Here is an 18882-nt window from a genome sequence, read left to right on the forward strand (position 1 = left end):
TCTATTTTGTTTATTATAGCATCCTACTTTCATTCTTCATGTTGTAGCATTATATTTATATGATGAAAAAATCTACCTAGTTATAGTGATGTTATCCATATACAAAGCAACTTCCACTGCCATAATTGGTGGAAGCGTATTAAGATGCATAGACCTCCATAGAAGAGAAACGTAAAAAAAAATTTTAAATTTTTTTGAGAACAGCAAAGATTTAAAATAAAAATCAGGCCAGCTAGTAACTGGCGAAGGAGTACAAGAGTAAAACTTTATGCTAGATACATGTAGATAAAAGGTGAAAAAAAGACGGAGCAAAATTGAAACAACACCAGGAAGGGTAAATTTGGAAATATTGTAATTTAAAGCATTCTCGATCAGCAGCAAATCATGTCAGATGATTGTGTTAAGTGAACACGAACAGGGACGATGAAAGGACAACTTATAGCAGATCACTTGCTCAAATTACAGGGAGCTATTAGCAAAAAACCAATAATAGCCACACACTTTTAAGAAGCCCTCCTAATGACGAACCCTAGTAATAACAAACATTTCACTCATTCATAGGAGACCAACAAAAGGCAACCCGCTTTCACCCATTCATAGCCATAGGAGACCTCTAAAAGCAACCGACTTTCAGCATTCAACCATTAATAACAACACACTTTTTGATACAATAAAACAGCAACAATGATTTCCATACGCAAATTCACAACCACAGTCCAACACCAAGCATGACCACGTTAAAAGAGGCCACTAATGGAATTTTGTTTTTATATAAACATGTATATCTTTATGTAACACGGACCAGGAAAAACTCATGCCAATAATATATAGAAGACAAAATTGCAAAAATGGTCCCTGTGGTATTCATTTTTTTGGGATTTTAGTCCAAACCATGACTTTTTTGGATTGATGGTCATTTTGAGGTAGTTTTGTTGCATTTTTGGTTCCTCAGTAAACTGAAATGACTTTAATACCCTTGAGGTATTTATTTTCTATTTTTAAAATCAATTTTTAATTGTTTAATAATTATTTATTCATTTTAATAATTAAAAATTGAAAGGACCCATCTCTCTCTCTCTCTCTCTCTCTAGAAAAAGAAACACACCCAATTCCCCTAACCCCCATCTTCTTTCTTCTTCCACCTTCATCGTTTTCTATTTTTCTTTTAACATACCTTGTTTCAACAAAAAGAAATTCAAGATTGATGATTGTTTATCAGACTCATTCCAACCTCTCTATTAATTTCTGGGTTTTAATTTCTTGGTGGGTGTTTGGCTTCGGAGAAATATTGGTTGTGTTTTTCTGAATGTTTTTGTATGTACCTACATCTGTGTATTTGTTCTTCGATTGGCCCTCCCATCCTCAATTTTGTTCCAGGTACATTGGATGGACTTTAATTTGTTGGTTTGAAGTTGTTTTTGTATATAATGTTGTTTATTGGAAAATCTGTTGGTGATTTTAGTGTCACCATGTCATTTTAAGTAACTGGAACTAACATGTGAGCTAAAGGGCTTCATGATTTGTACTCTAATACATGTACGTGGTTGTGTGGAGTGCACGCATGTATAAGATCGAGTCAGAAGCCGGTTCGACGACTAGTCGGGGGTCCGGGGGCATCGCCCCCGGGTCCGAGGTTTCCAAAGGGGTAATGCCCCTTTGGCGGGGTCTAGGGGCAGCACCCCTAGCGGGGTCCAAGGGGCAGAGCCCCTGGCTGGGGTCTCGCTTGGATTATCCAAGGGACAGCGCCCCAAAACCTCAACGAATTTTACATGTGGGAACATAATGGAAAACTCAATTTCTTGAGGGTGATTATGGTAAAACTAACGAAACTCGTTAGTTTTTGGTAACCCTAATCCGGATTAATATTACTTGCTTCCAAAGCAACTAATGACGGTCCAAGCCTAATGAAACCTTAATCGTGTTTAGTATATAAACAACTCTTCCTTTCCAGAAGGGATACATTCTTTAGCTCTCGTTTTTCATCACACATTCACAAAACCCTTTAGCATAATAACTTACGTTTTCCGTGCCTAGAAACGTAGGTGTCCGCTTGGATTATCCTAAGTTGGATTTTTTGTAACCCAGACATAGGGTAGAAATATCAGTTCGGAAAGTGATATCACGATCCAAGCTAGTATCCAGATATCCACCACAAACCCTAATATTACCAACAAAATCTTGGTAGTGGTTCCAACAACTGTCAAATGGTGGAGCTTGTGAAATACCTAAAAGCCGACACAAAAGAAGGAGGTGGCGGCTACTGTGATTTACCTAAGTGGAAAGAAGGAAGGCGGTCGAAGCATTTGGTCATGATAGGGGGTAGGCGGAGTGGGCTGAGAACAACAGTGGCAGCCGGTGATGCTTGCTCTGACGATTCTCGTTGCTTCTGTTTATTTCTCTCGGCGAGGTTGACGTGTGAGAGACGAGGGGAGGAAGGAGTAAGGATCGGGGATGTTTGGGGCTACTGTACTTGAAAAAATAAACACGGTGGTGGTGGGTTTTTACCATGGCAGCAAGGAGTAGCGGAGGGAGCTGCTCCGGTGGTTATGAAGCACAAGGGGGAGGGTAGTCGATAGTTTAGCACAATGACTAAGGTCTCATCAGATCTCGACATCACAAACCCTCCGCAACTAGTATCATTATGAAGCTTAAAGAACGAATGGAAGCAAAGGAGTGCCAATGACATTGCAGATGGGTGAATCCATTATTGTTGATTTCCAGATCAACTCCAAGGAGTATATTTAAGTATGTATGTGTTTGTATGTGGAGTTTTTGAGCAAAAACAAACCCCAAAATGTTTCAAGGGCGTGGTTTTGATTTTTGAAGAAGATGAAGTGTTAACGAAGATGATGATGGTGTTTTGATGGATTATCTTCATAAGAGAGAGAGAGGGGGGGGGGGGAGAGAGAGAGAGAGAGAGAGAGAGAGAGAGAGAGAGAAGGTGGGGCTCTTCTTATTTTTTTAATTATTAAAATAAATTAATTAATATTAGATTTAAAAAGAAATGAAAGAAAAATAAAAAATAAATACCCCAAGGGTATTACAATTATTTTACTATTCGGAGGGACAAAAAACACAACAAAACTAGTTCAAAAGGACCACCGATCCAAAAAATTCATGGTTTAGACTAAAACCCCCAAAAAATACATACAATAAGACCATTTTTACAATTTTGTCTATATAGAACCCAAAACCATCAGATCACCACACCAATGAAAACACTTTGGAGGAAAAACCAACTTTCACCATCAACGTTGACACCTACTGGATTACTACCCTTGGAACAGGACACACGCCAAAACACACACAAATCTTCAATTGCATTCAAAATTTATTGAGATATTCTGTGAGCCGAATCTGTAAGATTTTTACACAGAAAAAATAAAACTCAAGCAAATGTAGTACCCAAACCTGTTTGTACACCACAAGAAACAAACACGAGTCGATTTTCCTAGAGTCTGTTAATTTTTAGGTTATTCACAATTTGACCACTTGATAAGTTTTAAATTATAATGAAAAATTACCCATCATCTAACTAGCTTTTTTTTTCATCCATCGAATCTAAATCTAAATATCTAATTATATATATAAAAAATGATTTATGGTGGGTTACGGTGTCTCTTGTTGGGAATTATAGAAAATGATGCTATGAGAATTGAGATGGTGTTGACCGGAGATAAGAAATAAAAATTTATAATAAATTAAAGTACATATTAGTAAATAAAGTTGAAAAGTAAATAAAAAAAAAGAGACTCATGGATTATAAGATAAATACCGATCAAAATAATAAATTTTAAACAACTAGAATGAATTTAAAAATATTAATATACAAAAATATATTTAATAACATATGATGAAAATGAGATATTTTATTATTCGCATTGACTTTAATCCTTTAACGGAATGATTTAAATTAATCTGTGTCTAGTCATGTTATTTGTTCTTTTTATCCAAATTGGGCTCAAAACTAGCCCACATAATCAATCTAACTCAAGCCCAGATTTTTAACCCTAGAAATTAGAAAACATATCGAATTTCGAATCCAAAAACCCTTTGAACCTACATTTGCTCCACACACGATAACAACAGCGGCATCCTCTGCTGAGCATCAGCGAAGAGATTGTTAAGGTAATCTCTGGTGGAATTCATATTTGATTCAACGTGAGGTTTTTTAATTGCGTTTTTTTTTTCATGTTTATTATCAGTAAGAATCACTCAAATCGCAAACTTGGTCCCTGAGTGAATAATGCAGTTAACACTCTAAACTGTTATTTTATCCTGAGTGTGCTATACGTAGTTTAGCTAGGTACATTGATTGCATCTAGTGTCTTTTTCATTTTTTGGATACAACTAGTGTGAAATTAAGCGTAAATTTCTAAATATCTAGAAGAACCAGGGATACGTAATCTATGGAGGTGCTCGTTTTTTTTCTTCTGATTAACATTTAGTGTTTGGTTAACTGTGTTGTCTCACAATTTATGAACTTCCTTTCGCTGGTAATTTGTTTTCTTATGAATGACTGTTTTCTCTGAACTCTTGCTATTGACAAACAGATATTTGAAGATGTATACCTCAATGAAGAAGATCTCTAAGGATAAGGATGTTGAACCTACTGAATTTGAGCAGAGTGTTGCCCAGGTGATTTTCTGAATATCAAAGATCATTGCTTAATTGTTTTTGACTGTTATAATTTTGATACGAATGATCTCTTAACATGTCAATGCAGGCGTTGTTTGACTTGGAGAACACACACCAAGAGCTCAAAAGTGACTTGAAGGATCTGTACATCAACTCAGCAAGGTGAAGCATATATTATTTAGAAGTTAGTGTGGACTTTCTCGTTTCTTGTTACATCATTGAGGACTAATATGCTCTTGGTTATCTGCTTTCAGCCAAATTGATGTTGCCAACAACAAAAAGGCAGTTGTGATCCATGTGCCATATAGATTGACCAAACAATTCCGCAAGATTCACCCTAAACTTGTGAGAGAACTTGAGAAGAAGTTCAGTGGAAAGGTACATGTGTGCTGTTGTTGTTGACTATCATATGTGAACTAAAAAAAAAAAGAGAATCAATTTAAGCTGACTGAAGTTGTATGTGGTGACTTAATGGTGGTAGGATGTAGTTTTCATTGCCACCAGAAGGATTGTGAGGCCACCAAAGAAAGGCTCTGCTGCTCAGAGACCTCGCTCGCGGACACTCACTGCTGTTCATGAAGCCATGCTTGAAGATATTGTCCATCCTGCTGAAATTGTTGGGAAACGCATCAGACACAGGCTTGATGGATCTAAAATCATCAAGGTAAGTAAACACTCTTTAATAATCTTCTCTGTTTTTGAAAGTGAATTAAATCTTTTTTGCATTGTTTAGATTTATTTGGACCCAAAGGCTCGCAATGACACTGAATACAAATTGGAGACATTTGCTGGAGTATACAGGAAGCTTTCTGGGAAAGATGTTGTCTTCGAATACCCGATCACAGAAGCTTAGATTTTTTTTTTCTTAAGTATCATGATTTCATAGTTTCATTACTGGAATTTGTTGAAATTTTGACTATTTATGTGAAGCAAGCAACACACTTTTTCCATTTTACTTGCTTTTAAAGAAGTTTGAGACTGGCCTGCATTTGGACAAAGTGTTAGTAGTTGCAGTTCTGGTATTTGTTTTTCAAATCTTCGTGTTTTTATTGCTATTATTAGCTATTTATGATATTTATTTTAATTGTATAGCTACATGGGTAGTTGTAATTTGAGAGAATGGTTTAATTATTAGTGTTTGTTTTTTATGATGGCTACCTGCCAGTTAAAATAATTGAAAAACTAGCTGATAAAAAAATGATGTGTGATAAAAACTAGCTAATAAACTAGTTGGAAGATATAAAATAACATAATATAAGTATTTATTACGTTGATATTTGATAAAAACTAGCTAATAAATTAGTTCGAAGATATAAAATGATATAAAAAACATTACCACAATGATTTTTTTTATAATTAATTATGTGTATATTTAGAATAATTTAAAAAGTAGTTTAAATCTTTTAAAAAAAAACTAGCTTATAAGTTATTGTTTTTGTTTGCGTAACATAACAACTTAAAAATGCTCGAAAAATAAGTTATTTGTGTACTAGGCACGATCATAATCTTATAAAAAAACAAATTTTAATTAGATTAGTTTAAAATTTTTTATATAAACTTTCTTTTTTATATAATTAAAAGATGGTTGTAATTCTAATATATTATTCAATTTTATCAAAAAATAAAGCATAAACGTATGTATCCTCGAATGAAAATTGCTAAAAAGAGGGACTTGTTAGAAACGTTTCATTCCATTGCTATAGCCTATAAGGCAACAACAAATGAACTTTTTTCTTATTTTTTTTATTGTTAAAAAGAGGGAATTGTTAGAAATGTGTCATTCCATTGAGCTTATGGCAACCACATATGATTTTTTTAATTGTTTTAGAGCGTGTTCGGCAAAACTAACGGGTATCGAGTAGTTAATAGTTGATAGTGTTTGGTTAAACATTACATGAAATTCTAAACATTTGAGAAGTTTGAATTGATAAGAAAAAAAATATTGAATTATTAAAATTAAATTGTTTGTTTTTATTTTAAAGTAATCAAATAATTTAGATAAATAAACAAAGAAAACTAATGGAACTTTAATATATAAAATTTGAAATTAAAAGGATGTCAATTAATGAAATTGATATGCATTTATTATTACATTTATTACAATTATTACATTTAAATATTATGTGGGAATTAATAAAATGAAAAAAGTCACAAAATACTATATGGAAAAAAATTAATTGAAAATAACCACAAAATGACATGTGGCAAAAAATTCTTTATTTATTAGAGAGGATTTCGATTCCCTTTTTTTTTATTAGTGTATGAGGATGCTATCATACACAAATTTTGAATACTAAAAAATGAAATAGAAATTAAAAAATGAACAAGCAATTATCTTAATTTTGTTGCATTTTATTACCAAAACAAAAATCACCGCTGTTTGAATTATTTTATTTCAATATTGATTTATTTTACTTCAATAGAGTATTATTTATAAAAGTATACAAAGTAATATTTTGTGAGAATATTACAACGTGTAAAATTTTAAAATCTTTAACTTTCACATAGAATACTACATGGAGTATATTTTATGACTTATGAACAAGGCCTACCCAAGTCAAGTTTAAGAGGTGTTTATGAACAGGGCCATCCTCTAACAGGGCCTAATCTGTATAGCCTTAATACCTATGTCCATTAGGGCCCAATTTCTCATTTAGGGTTAATACCCAACTTTGTGTTTTTGCCTAAAACAGAACACGTTTTCTTTCAAATCAAAGCACGCAAAATCAAAATTGAAAGCGATAATATGATTGAAATTGATTTTGCTACTACCTCGTTTTTGATATATACGTGAAGGAAAACAATTAATGGAGTACAACAATTCAGTTCTTATTAACAATCTCATAATCTCGGATATAAGTTGACGTCCTTCAAGGCTTCAAAAAGAAAACAATTTCTTCCATTTGGTTCTTCTGTTCTTAAATAATCACAACATTCAACATCTTTCTTGTTCGCGAATCGCAACCTTCAACCACAAAAACACCCTCATCTTCAATAATCGTGGCCTGAACTTCTTTTTCTTCTTGAATCTGACATCTTTTTTAAGATGTAAGTAACTAAGTATCTTTTGTATCTTCGAACGATATTTTACTTTTTAGAGTATGCTTCACATTCAGATTTTAACAGATTCTTTGAGTAATACATTTGGTTTCTCAAGAGTCAAGATTTCTAATTTCATTCTTTCTACATAATCAGAGGTATCATACGTTTTCTATTTTTGAGCCTTCATTTTTTTTAAATATCTTAGTTATAATCTTCGTTTGATCCTTCATTCTTTTTTATTTTTAGTTTTTACTTTTTAAGAGATAAATGTTGTATATACAATTATGATTTTGACATCTTTTCTGATTTTGAAAATTTCAAGAGGTAACCTATACAAATAAAGTTAGTAGTTCTAGATTTTACAGATTTTGAAAAGGTAAATAACAATTCTGATTATATCATATTATCAATTTTGAATTTTAAATTAAAGTCATCCATTTTTTTTTTCTGATTTAGATTTATGCATTTTATTTTTCAAATTGATTTATCAAAAGCATGAAAGGAGAAAATTGAAATGAGGTGTTTTCCTAATTCATATGAAAGAGATAAGTTGGGTTTGTATATTAAAAGGATGATATAATTTAATTGGAAATGAGTTTATGTTTTCATGTATTGTTTTGAAAGGAGTTTTGTTTTGTAATATTACATATACGGTCAGATTAGATGAAAAATTGTAATTTAATTGTTGATATTTTTAGAATTTATTGCTTTAAGGCCCTTTATTACTAAATTGCACATGACATCTAAATTCTCGAGGCCGGCCCTGCTTATAAGTAATATTCTATTAGATTATTTTATTAAAACTGTGATTTTTCTTAGAATATATATTATTAATATGATTTTATTTTTTGGAAAAAAAGACGAAATTACCAAATATTTATATAAAGGTACATACATACTATGATACGTACACATACATATGTAATAAATTGTCAAAATATGATATATTAAGACTGTTTTTATATTTGATTAAATACCGGTTAAATGTCTGTAATTACTAATTACGTTTTTCATCATTTTTATATTTGGTTAGAGCAAATTTTAAAAAATGTAATTTATGAACACCGTTAAGTCTAGATCTACTATTATATTAATTTGAACATGATTTAGTTAATTGTTTAAGAATAACAGGTGTAGCATACTAGCATGGTCTACTACAATAGATGATAACATACTTGTTCTTTACTTTAAGTGTTTTATTGTTGATCGTTGCAAATTACTTAAGAGAACCTCGATCGTTATCTGAATACATAAATTGTAACAATAATAAACAAAAGTGTCTACACAGAATTGATTGAACATGTGATATTATAACACTAAATATGTATTACAAAGCTAAGCACGTATTTCTTATGTATTTATACAAAGATTAGTAAATTAAAAAACTGTATAATACTTATATATATGGACTATAGAGATAAAGAATAACATGGAACTATGAGAAATCACACCAATAAAAAAGATTTTAATGTGGATAGATCAGGATAATCGTCCACATAAATACAACAATATCCAAGATTACAATAATCTAGCTATGCAATTATGATCTTTATTCGACGCCCTTGATTTCGTGATCATTTTCACTACTAGAATTATTGATTGAGTAATAGAGGTTTCTCAAACAGGTGGAGACATTAACCTCTAGAAATAACATCTGGGGGTCCAGGATTCTGAACAGGAGGACCCTGAGCGTCTGCACGGAGAATGAAAATGGTATGAATTTGGAAACTCAATTAATAATATGTTGGAATTTCTCTTTAATGATAACGAATGGCACTAGCATGCCATTAAGCCATATATGGAAAACAGAGGAAACGGGAGTAGCATTAACACCAAAGCAGATGCTTAATTTGCTGCTATTAATACCAAGAAGTTATATTAACGGAATTAACTGTATGAGCATAATGCATATATAAGGTTTACCTAGAGCACGGGCAGTCGCAGAACCCAAAAAAGTACTAAAGATGAATAAGATACAAGAAGCAAGAGCAAGAGCAATCCACATCCTAGACTCCATAGACAATTTCATTGTCTACTAGTTTGGCGCTATTGCTTAATTAATTCTCGATCTTTTTTGTGGCTCTATATACACACATATTCAAGTCTTATGCAATGCCACATGAACTTCCAGGTAATTCCTCATGAAGTACTGTATCAAAACATATTTATTTATGGAGAAAATTCGATCAATATTCTTTGTTTTTTCAATCATACGGCTTTAAACCAATGTTTTAAAAATCAGATCGAACCAATTGAATTAGGAACCAAATAAGTGAGCGGTTTAACTAGTACCCGTTTTATGTCTGTTTCTGAACTGGAACGAACGAACCGGTTGATTTAAAAAAAAATATCAATTGAATCGGTTAAATTGAATAAAAATACTAAAAAATAAAACGTTTTGAATAACAAACTTTGGTGGTCTTTTTACATATATTTAGACTTCTCTTAAATTGAATAAATGCACATGGTAATATTATGAAACTTTTTGAAGCGTGTATATTCTTCTAAAACTATATTTTATTTTGGTATTATACTTTAGTTTTTTTTTGATGTATATGGATTGATATAAAAGTTATGATTATTTGTTTTTTTAAATATATTTTGGAGTGATCTACAACTTGGTTTTATGTATATTTTTAATGGGATAATGACTTAGGAGGGTAATAACGTTTCCTGTTTGTCCATTTTAGGTCTCTAACGTATTTTCTGTGCGTATTATACCATTAAGGTTATTATAACCGTTTACAAATAGTCTTTTTAACAGGAAGAAACCGGTAAAATGGATTATTTCTAAACAGTTATAACAACCTTAACGGTGTAATACACACAAAAATACGTTAGGGACCTAATATGGACAAACGGGAAACGTTATTACCTTCCTAAGTCATTATCCCCGTATGAAACTATAAACCCCTATAGTAAATTTTTACTTTTTAAATAAGAAACTTATAGGTCTTGGGGTTGGTAGTTTGGATGCTTTTAACCTCGGTCTTCTTTATAAATGGAAGTGGCGGTTTCTTAATGATAAGGGAGCTTTTTGGGTTAAAATTGTCAAGTTTTGTCATGGGGAAGGTGGTGGTTTTTCGGACGATTCGAGAATAGGATCTGGAGGGGGTGTTTGACAAAAGATTGTAAGATCCATTAATCATCTCCATGAGAATGGTTGTATTCCTTCTAATTCCATGTATAGAGTGGTGGGGGTGGGACTCAAACGAGGTTCTAGAAGGATGTTTGGTGCTTGGATATTTCTCTTAGGGAGCGGTTCGGGAGGCTCTTTGCTTTGGCATTTAATCAAGATGCTCGAGTAAGTGAATAATGGGATTCGGGGGGATGGAATTTTCATTGGCATCCGGGGATTAGAGGAGGGGCTGAATCGACCCAATTTGATTATCTTGTGGAGATATTAAATCCTATTCGCATAGGGAAATGTAGGATAAATGGTCTTGGTAGCTTGAATCGTCAGGTATCGTTACTATTAAATCAGCACGGAATTGGGTTAATGATATGACGTTTCCTATGGGTAGTATGCCTACTAGGTGGAACCGTTTTGTCCCTATTAAAATTAACATTATTTATGATGTGTGTTTTGGATCGCATTCCGGTAAAAGCTAAACTAGTGGAAAAGGGGGGGGGGGGGGGTGGTAGTGATAGATTCCTTATTGTGTCATGTGTGTCATACTTCTCAAGAAAGTGTGAAGCATTTGTTGCTGTAGTTTTTAGTTGCTGATCAGGTTTGGAGTCGGGTTGGGCATTGACTTCATTTGGACTTTCCTGTGTTTTCATCTATCCGTGACGTGGTTACAAAATCCAATCCGGCCTTAATTTGTTCTTCTCTCTAGCTCCTTGCTAGAGGTTAACTTGATGATGTAGTTACAAAATCCAATCCAAACATTTCTACTTTTTATTCTTTTTAATTTCAACAACTTTATATGAAATACACATATAAAAATAAACATTCAAAATCTTAAAAATATATATTCAAAATAATAAATACTAAAAATCTTAGGAGGGTAATAACGTTTCCTGTTTGTGTATTTTAGGTCCCTACGTATTTTTTGTGCGTATTGCATCATTAAGGTTATTCTAACCGTTTACAAATAGTCATTTTAACAGAAAGAAACCGGTAAAAAGGGATTATTTCTGAACGGTTATAATAACCTTAATGATATAATACACAAAAAAAAAAAAAAAAAACGTTAAGGACCTAATATGGACAAACGGGAAACGTTATTACCCTCCTAAGTCATTATCTCTATTTTTAATATTTAAACTTATGTATTTGTATGTGCATGAAAAAAAACATAAAAGTTATAGAAACCAGTTGAATCGATAATCGAACCGGTTAAACACGGAACCAATCACCATATCGTTTCAATAAACCAGTTTTTAAAAATGGCTTCATAATCGTTATTACATCTTTTACAATATTTATGACTTTCATAAAAAGTCGCGAGCTTTGCTCATTTTCCGGGATAACTGTTGAATTATTTTTTTTTTCCAATTAAGCAATCCAACTTTAATAAATACGTTTTTTTTTAAAATACAGTTATTTTGACCTATAATCATATACTAGGTGTGAAACCCGTGTATTACACGGGTTGATTTAAAAAAAATGACATATTAAACTAAAGTGTAAACTGAAAATATTTTTTAATATGCAACTTTAAAATAAGAAAGGAATTAACGTATTTAATACTTTACATATATATAATTTTAATTTTAAAAATTGAAACAAATCAAAAATTGACAAGTGGATAATATATATTTCAAAAATACTACAAAATGACAAGTGTCAAAACTCATGAGAGATTGACATGTGGCAAAAAAATTTTCATTTATTAAGGAGGATTTACTTTTCAGTGATGTGGCTGTTATATAAAAAATTACATAGCAATATTAATATTATTATTATTATCAAAAAAATTCAAATAAAAAGTCCCACCACCTCAACCCAAAGCTCCACTCCTTTCCCTTTCTTTCACCTACCTTTTGCACCCTGGCGGAAATTTGGATCCAAGAAAATCAGTGATGGGACCTATGTTGAATATTGTTTTGAACGGGTGAATTATCTTTAGGATTCCTCATCAATCTACAAACCAATTCAAACTATAATTCTGGAGTTTGAAAAAAAATCAAACGAATCACTTTCAATCAAAACAATTAATGAATTTGTTTGTTGAAGCAGTGAAATGATGGAAAGGAAATAAAGTAGAATTCGATGAATGACCCGATCCAAATCTATAAGAATGATACGGATTTGGATCCTAAATTTTGAGACCAATACCTATAAACTTTTTATTAAATAGGTTGGATATGGATATCATTATTGTATAACCAATCTCATTCAATATTATAAAATTTTGATTTCCCATAATTTTAAGCCTTAACTACATGCAAGGAGGATCCTCTAAAGGGCTAGGGGTTGTTTTATTATCTTTCATCCTCGTTTTAATATGCCTATATGTATATTATTGTGAAACCTATGTATTATATGAGTTAATTTAAAAAAAAAGTTAAATATAAAAGTCAAAATATTTGAGAATTTTGAATTTATAAGAAAATAAAAAAATAATGATTTATTATAATGGAAATGGTTTTTATATTTTAAATTTAAATAAATAATTTAAATAAAGAAAAGAAACTAATGAGTTTTAATTTTGGAAATTTTAAAATTAAAATGTAAGTTTATTAGTGAAATTAATATTCATTTATTACTACATTTATTGTAATTAGTACATTAAAATATTATGTGGAATTTAATAAAATAGAAAAACTCATAAAATAACATGTGGAAAAAAAATTAATTCAAAATAACCACAAAATGACATTTAGCAAATTGAATAAGAGTGTGACAAGTGGAAAAAATAACTTTCATTTATTTGAGATGACTAGGTGTGAGACCCATGTATTACATGAGTTTATTTAAAAAAAAAACTAAATACAAAATTCTAAATATTTGAAAAGTATGAATTTATAAGAAAAGTAAGAAAACATTGAATTATAAAAGTTAAAGTGTTTTTTTTTTCTTTTAAATTTAAACAAATAATTTAGATTTAGATAAAAAAATAAAAAAATTAATGAATCTAATTTTGAAATTAGAAGGAAAGTTCATTAATAAAATTGATATGTATTTATTATTGAATATAACTATTATCTATAATTTAATAAAATGAAAAAAACCATAAAATGACACGTGGAATAAAAATTAATTTGAAATAACCACAAAATTACATGTAGCAAAATAAATAAGAATGTGACATGTGGCAAAAGGATCATTATTTATTAGAGAGGATATGCGTTAATTCAATAAAAATATTTAGATCACCTTTTAACTTAAAAAACAGCTATAAATTAGGAAGCCAAATGGTAACCAACCAAAAATCAAGAAATTTTTTGAAAAAAAAAATACCAATATTAGTTAGGATAACAATAGAGTAAGGAAAATAGAACTCTATAAAAAAAATTAAAAAAACTACTCTAATGTAAAATTTATAGAGAAAATACAAAACTCTAAACTAAAATGATATCAATGTTATCAAAAATAAAAAAAAGAGAGAACTGTTCACTAGGAAATACCACCACCCTTTTCAAAGTATTAGCGACTCCTTTTTGTTCGCCCTTTCTTTCCTTTGTTTAAACATTCGGTTTTTGTCTCTCACCAGTCCTCTCAATCTCTTGACAACTGTTATTCTGACCTAAAACATATGTGACCACCGACATCGCTTCCTCTTCGACGAACTTATGCTGACCTCTATGTTCCATGACTTCCTTTACGACTCAATGATGTTGTAACGTCCCAAAAATACTGAGTGAAAATTTCATTTTTAAATAAATCAAAACCATTCATTCATTTGTTCCAAAAGACAATCAGAGTAACATTATTTTCCAAAACATAAGAAGAAAATCAAAATGAAACAATACAGAATAAAACTCCAGGGGATGAAGTGGTATCAAGCCAGACCCTTCCTTTTGGAACTAGAAGTACCTGAAAACATTTTAAACATAAACCGTAAGCACAAAGCTTAGCGAGTTCCCCAAAATACCACATACCATACATAAGATAGTGAATGTTATGGACCGAAGCATAGTCTTACAATCACTTTTTGCAATTAGGAAAATCATGGTCTGGCCAAATCCCGATCTTACATACAAGTGCTAGGGGTCAAATCCTGGTCTTCCATGCAAGTATCACGAAGACAAAAAGCATCCTACACACAATGACATGGGCCGGATCCTGGTCTTACATACAATTATCAGGGGTCAGATCCTAGTCTTTCATACATATGTCATGGGCCACATCCTGGTCTTCCATGTAATTATCACAAAGACAACCAACATCCTACATAGTATAGTAAGAAGACTCACCCCACTCTCGTAGTTGAACAATCACAGCTTGAAAAGTCTAGAAACTGTTGCTACTACCCACCTATTGAAATATACAAGGTCAAACTTTCATCCGCACTTAAAGAAATTTCCCCATAATTCAACCAAGTAAAAAAAAGTCAACGGTCAAAGTTAACATCAACGCCATGTCTTGACCATTCCTTGGTCACGTCGTGGGGATGCAAAGACAAAACAGTCGCGAATCCAGACTTTGCCACGTTGTGGTCATCATGTGGTCACATCGTAGTAATTGGCAGTTTCCTTCAAATCTTCATTAAGAGCTTAATTCTTGCAGATCAAGGCTCAAAACTTGAGATCTACTCTTTCATAATGACTTAATGGATAAAGTTTCCAACATTATCTATTAGGAACTTACCACAAGACAAGATCCTAAACCCTAAGTCCATAATAGCATAAAACCTTCCCAAAATATGCATGGATTTAAGAACAAGATCAAGATACAAACTTTCCCAGTCCAACTGGATTATATAGTGATAAAATAAGCTCAATAGGTGTTGGAGTTCTCTCAACTCTAAAGCACAAGCTCACAAGGACCAAAAGGGACATATATGATCAAACTACAAGATCTAGCAAACTAAAGGTCAAGATGGAAGCTTTTTACTTACAATGGTCCAGAAATGAAGTTCCTTTGCTAGATTTAAACTTGAGTTCTTCACAAAAACACTTTGCAAGAAACTTGGCCTTCAAGCTTTACACCAAAATATGGGAAATAAGCCTTCCAATAGCCAAGAACACCAAGAGCACTCAAAGGGGCCAGGGTTTTTGAAATTGAGAGGTTGGAGGCTGAAAAGGATTCCATAACTTGAGGTTAAGGTGCTTAAATATGGAGAAAACCCTAAAAATTCATGGGCTTGGGCTGTAGCATTCACCACGTCGTGACACCCTTCATGTCACGTCGCGGTGACCATCCGAAATACGCGTTCTTCATTTGGGTATGCCACATTATGACACCCTTCATGTCAAGTCGTGGTATATGGTTTTCCTCAAAAACCATGCCTTTGACTCCTTTATACCCTCCACTAATCCATTCAGGGAAACGAGTGTTACAAATGTCTCATACCCTTTGCAACTTTGTAAGTCTTTCTTTATTTCTCTTTTTCTCAATCTAAAATCTTTTTTTTCTCTGTCTCTCTCTTTCTCTAAGTGAGATGTGATGAAAAGATGCAACGCCTACTTTCTGTGTATGTTTTAATCTTAAATTTTATTAAGTTTAAGTAAAATAATAAAGACGGGTTTAGGAGGGAAGAAACTCTGTAACACATTCTTGTGTTGGTTGTAGCATATGCTAGCGCGTTAAGTCGTGATGCGACCTTAAGTGGTTCGCGGTGTGTCACTGCTAACAACCCAAAACCCCATGCCTTGGGTTTTGAACACTATTTAAAGGCACTAACTCCTAGGTTTTTCTCTCTTATCAACCTCCAACCTCTAGAAACCCTAGTACCTTGAAAACCTAGCCTCTTTTCCTTGATTCTTGTGTTTGGTAAATTTGGAGTGAAGCTTGAAGAAGAACTGAGTTGTTTTTGGTGCAAATGAAGATAGATCCAGAGAGTTTCAACCTTTTTATCGTCTCATATTTCTCTATAAAAATTAAATTTAGATCTAGATATTTAGTCATTTTGGCCAGTTTTGATATGATATTCTTGGAGTTTGGAAAACTCCAGGTTTGTGGGTTGTTTTTGTTGGATTAGTGTCTAATCCCGTAACTATATTTGGTAAGTACTTGACCCGATTGTGCATGGTCCTTTTGGGTTGCCTTCACAAAAGCAACATGATAGGATGATTTATTAAGAAAGAGGTTACTATGATTTATTAATATGTTATATGAATAATATATTAATGGAGAAATCATATAATTAAATTAACATTAAACAAGAATTAATTAAGAAAATTAATTCTATGGCTAAAAGAGATTAATTTAATATCAAGGAATTAAACTGTCAAATGTGTGATAGTTGAGTATTGGGCTGAGGAGCCTCTTGGACTAGGCATGGACGGAATTAGGATATGTCCATCCTTAATTTCGACCCTAAGGCCTTATTCCAGAAGCTTCCTTGGATAGCTTAAGGCCTAAGCAGTCCATTAATGTTTTTAACTGAAACCCTAACAGCTCCATTATAAATAGGACCCTAAGGATCAAGAATTCGGCTACCGTATTCCTAAGAGCTATAGAGCCGAATTCAAGAAGCCTCCAACCTCTCTCCAAGATCATTCTTTTGCTATTGGTGTTTGTAAGCCATTAGAGGAGTGACACTTGTGACTCTAAGCTTCAAAGACAAGAAGATTCAAGCAAGCAGCAACATGTAATGATCTAGATCTGATTTGTATCTTTAATTTCGAATTCTTCTCATTAGATCTAGGGTTTGAAATTCTTGGATGAATGCATGTACAATTAGAGAAACCTAGATCCAAGCATTAGGGTTTGCATGAGCACATAGGATGTTCTTTTGGCTCAAACCCATCAGTGGTATCAGAGCTTTGTTTGGTTTCTATTGTATTGATGCCTTGTTTATTCAAGCAAGCTTTAAAATTGATTTTTGTGCTAACTGTCTGATGAACTCGACGAGTTGGATGAACTCGATGAGTTCCAATGTGGACTCGACGAGTTTAGCTGTCAGACAGAAAGATTTTCGGTATTTCTTGCTGTTTTGCTTAAGGATACTTACCTAAATCGTTTTAGTTTAATAAAATCTGAATTTTATTACCTTTTTGTTAATATCCTTAACAAAACAAAAGATAATTACCAATTATTTCAATAATAAATTCCTTATTTGATATTATTTGATTATTGGAATTTATTTGGTGAATTATCTTGTAAATAATCTTGATTAGGTCAATTTATATAATCATTAAATTAATTGTTTAATTTAAAATTATTTGCTATTTGATCCTTTGTGTTTTGAAAAGTTCAAAAATTGTCCTCAAGTTTTGAAATTTAAATCTTATGATTAAAATGTTTAATTTGAACTATTTAAATTTCAAACCCTAGAATTTTACAAGTTTAAAATTCGACGTTATACTTTATAATATTAGAAGATTAATATATATATATATATATATATATATATATATATATATATATATAACCTAAAATGCTAGTCTTACCGTTAGTAGGCCTCATTCACGAAGCCAATCTCTAAGGGGGGGGGGTATAAGGTTATGGCCTATAAAATGGCCATATAATGGGTGTCCACTCTCACCCATCGCTTCCTTGATTGGTGGAGGGTCGTTAGCCGAACGGGTAAGATAGGGCAACCTCTTCTCATTAATAAGTATAATGAATTATAAAAGTAACTAAATGTTTTTACAAAATCCTCAATCTTAGTTACTTTAGGAAAAGTGAATTGATGCAATTTCATGAAATTACACTTTGTACCCTTGCTAAGACGTTAGTGGAGCGTGTTTGGTTAACCGGCACACTAACTAACTCATTGTTTGTCATAGTTCGATGGAGCGTGTGTGGTTAACCGGCACATCGAATAGGCGACTGTAACAATGAGGGCACCATGTACATTTGCATGGTTATTCACACCCGCTTTGTGATCCTCGACATCCCAATCATAAACTTGAGAGGCATATTGAGATTTAAACATGCCATTGAAAAGTTCAATGAATCTCAAAAGGATCTAGGAGTTTTCAATACATTTAAAACTTAATATTCTTTTCGTTTTTCATGGTGGAGAATTAGTGAATCGTCATTCACTTACCTTCAAGTTATTTGCATGTTAGATTATGGCATCCCTCTTCTAATATGTAAATAATGTTGTTGGATCCTAGCCCTAGTTTCTCATTTGGGTGTTT

At 32.2% G+C, this 18882-nt stretch overlaps 1 protein-coding gene and 1 long non-coding RNA gene across 2 annotated transcripts; one reads left to right on the plus strand and one right to left on the minus strand.

Moving 5' to 3' along the window:
* The first annotated feature begins 3990 nt into the window (after positions 1–3990).
* LOC145052246 (small ribosomal subunit protein eS7) lies at positions 3991–5673 on the plus strand. The gene is made up of 6 exons (XM_079000069.1): positions 3991–4128; positions 4554–4638; positions 4727–4800; positions 4893–5016; positions 5120–5302; positions 5372–5673. The coding sequence occupies exons 2-6, from the start codon at positions 4564–4566 to the stop codon at positions 5489–5491; spliced, it is 576 nt and encodes a 191-aa protein (XP_078856195.1). The 5' UTR covers positions 3991–4128; positions 4554–4563; the 3' UTR covers positions 5492–5673.
* A 3432-nt stretch (positions 5674–9105) lies between these two features.
* LOC145067561 (uncharacterized) lies at positions 9106–9854 on the minus strand. The gene is made up of 2 exons (XR_013688856.1): positions 9604–9854; positions 9106–9373 (listed from the first exon to the last, which is right to left on the minus strand). It is a non-coding gene; the product is annotated as an uncharacterized LOC145067561 (long non-coding RNA).
* Positions 9855–18882: the final 9028 nt, after the last annotated feature.

Source organism: Lactuca serriola, chromosome 1, assembly GCF_051521515.1.
Source record: "Lactuca serriola cultivar US96UC23 chromosome 1, Lser_US96UC23_V15, whole genome shotgun sequence".
In the NCBI taxonomy this organism is placed as follows: Eukaryota; Viridiplantae; Streptophyta; class Magnoliopsida; order Asterales; family Asteraceae; genus Lactuca; species Lactuca serriola.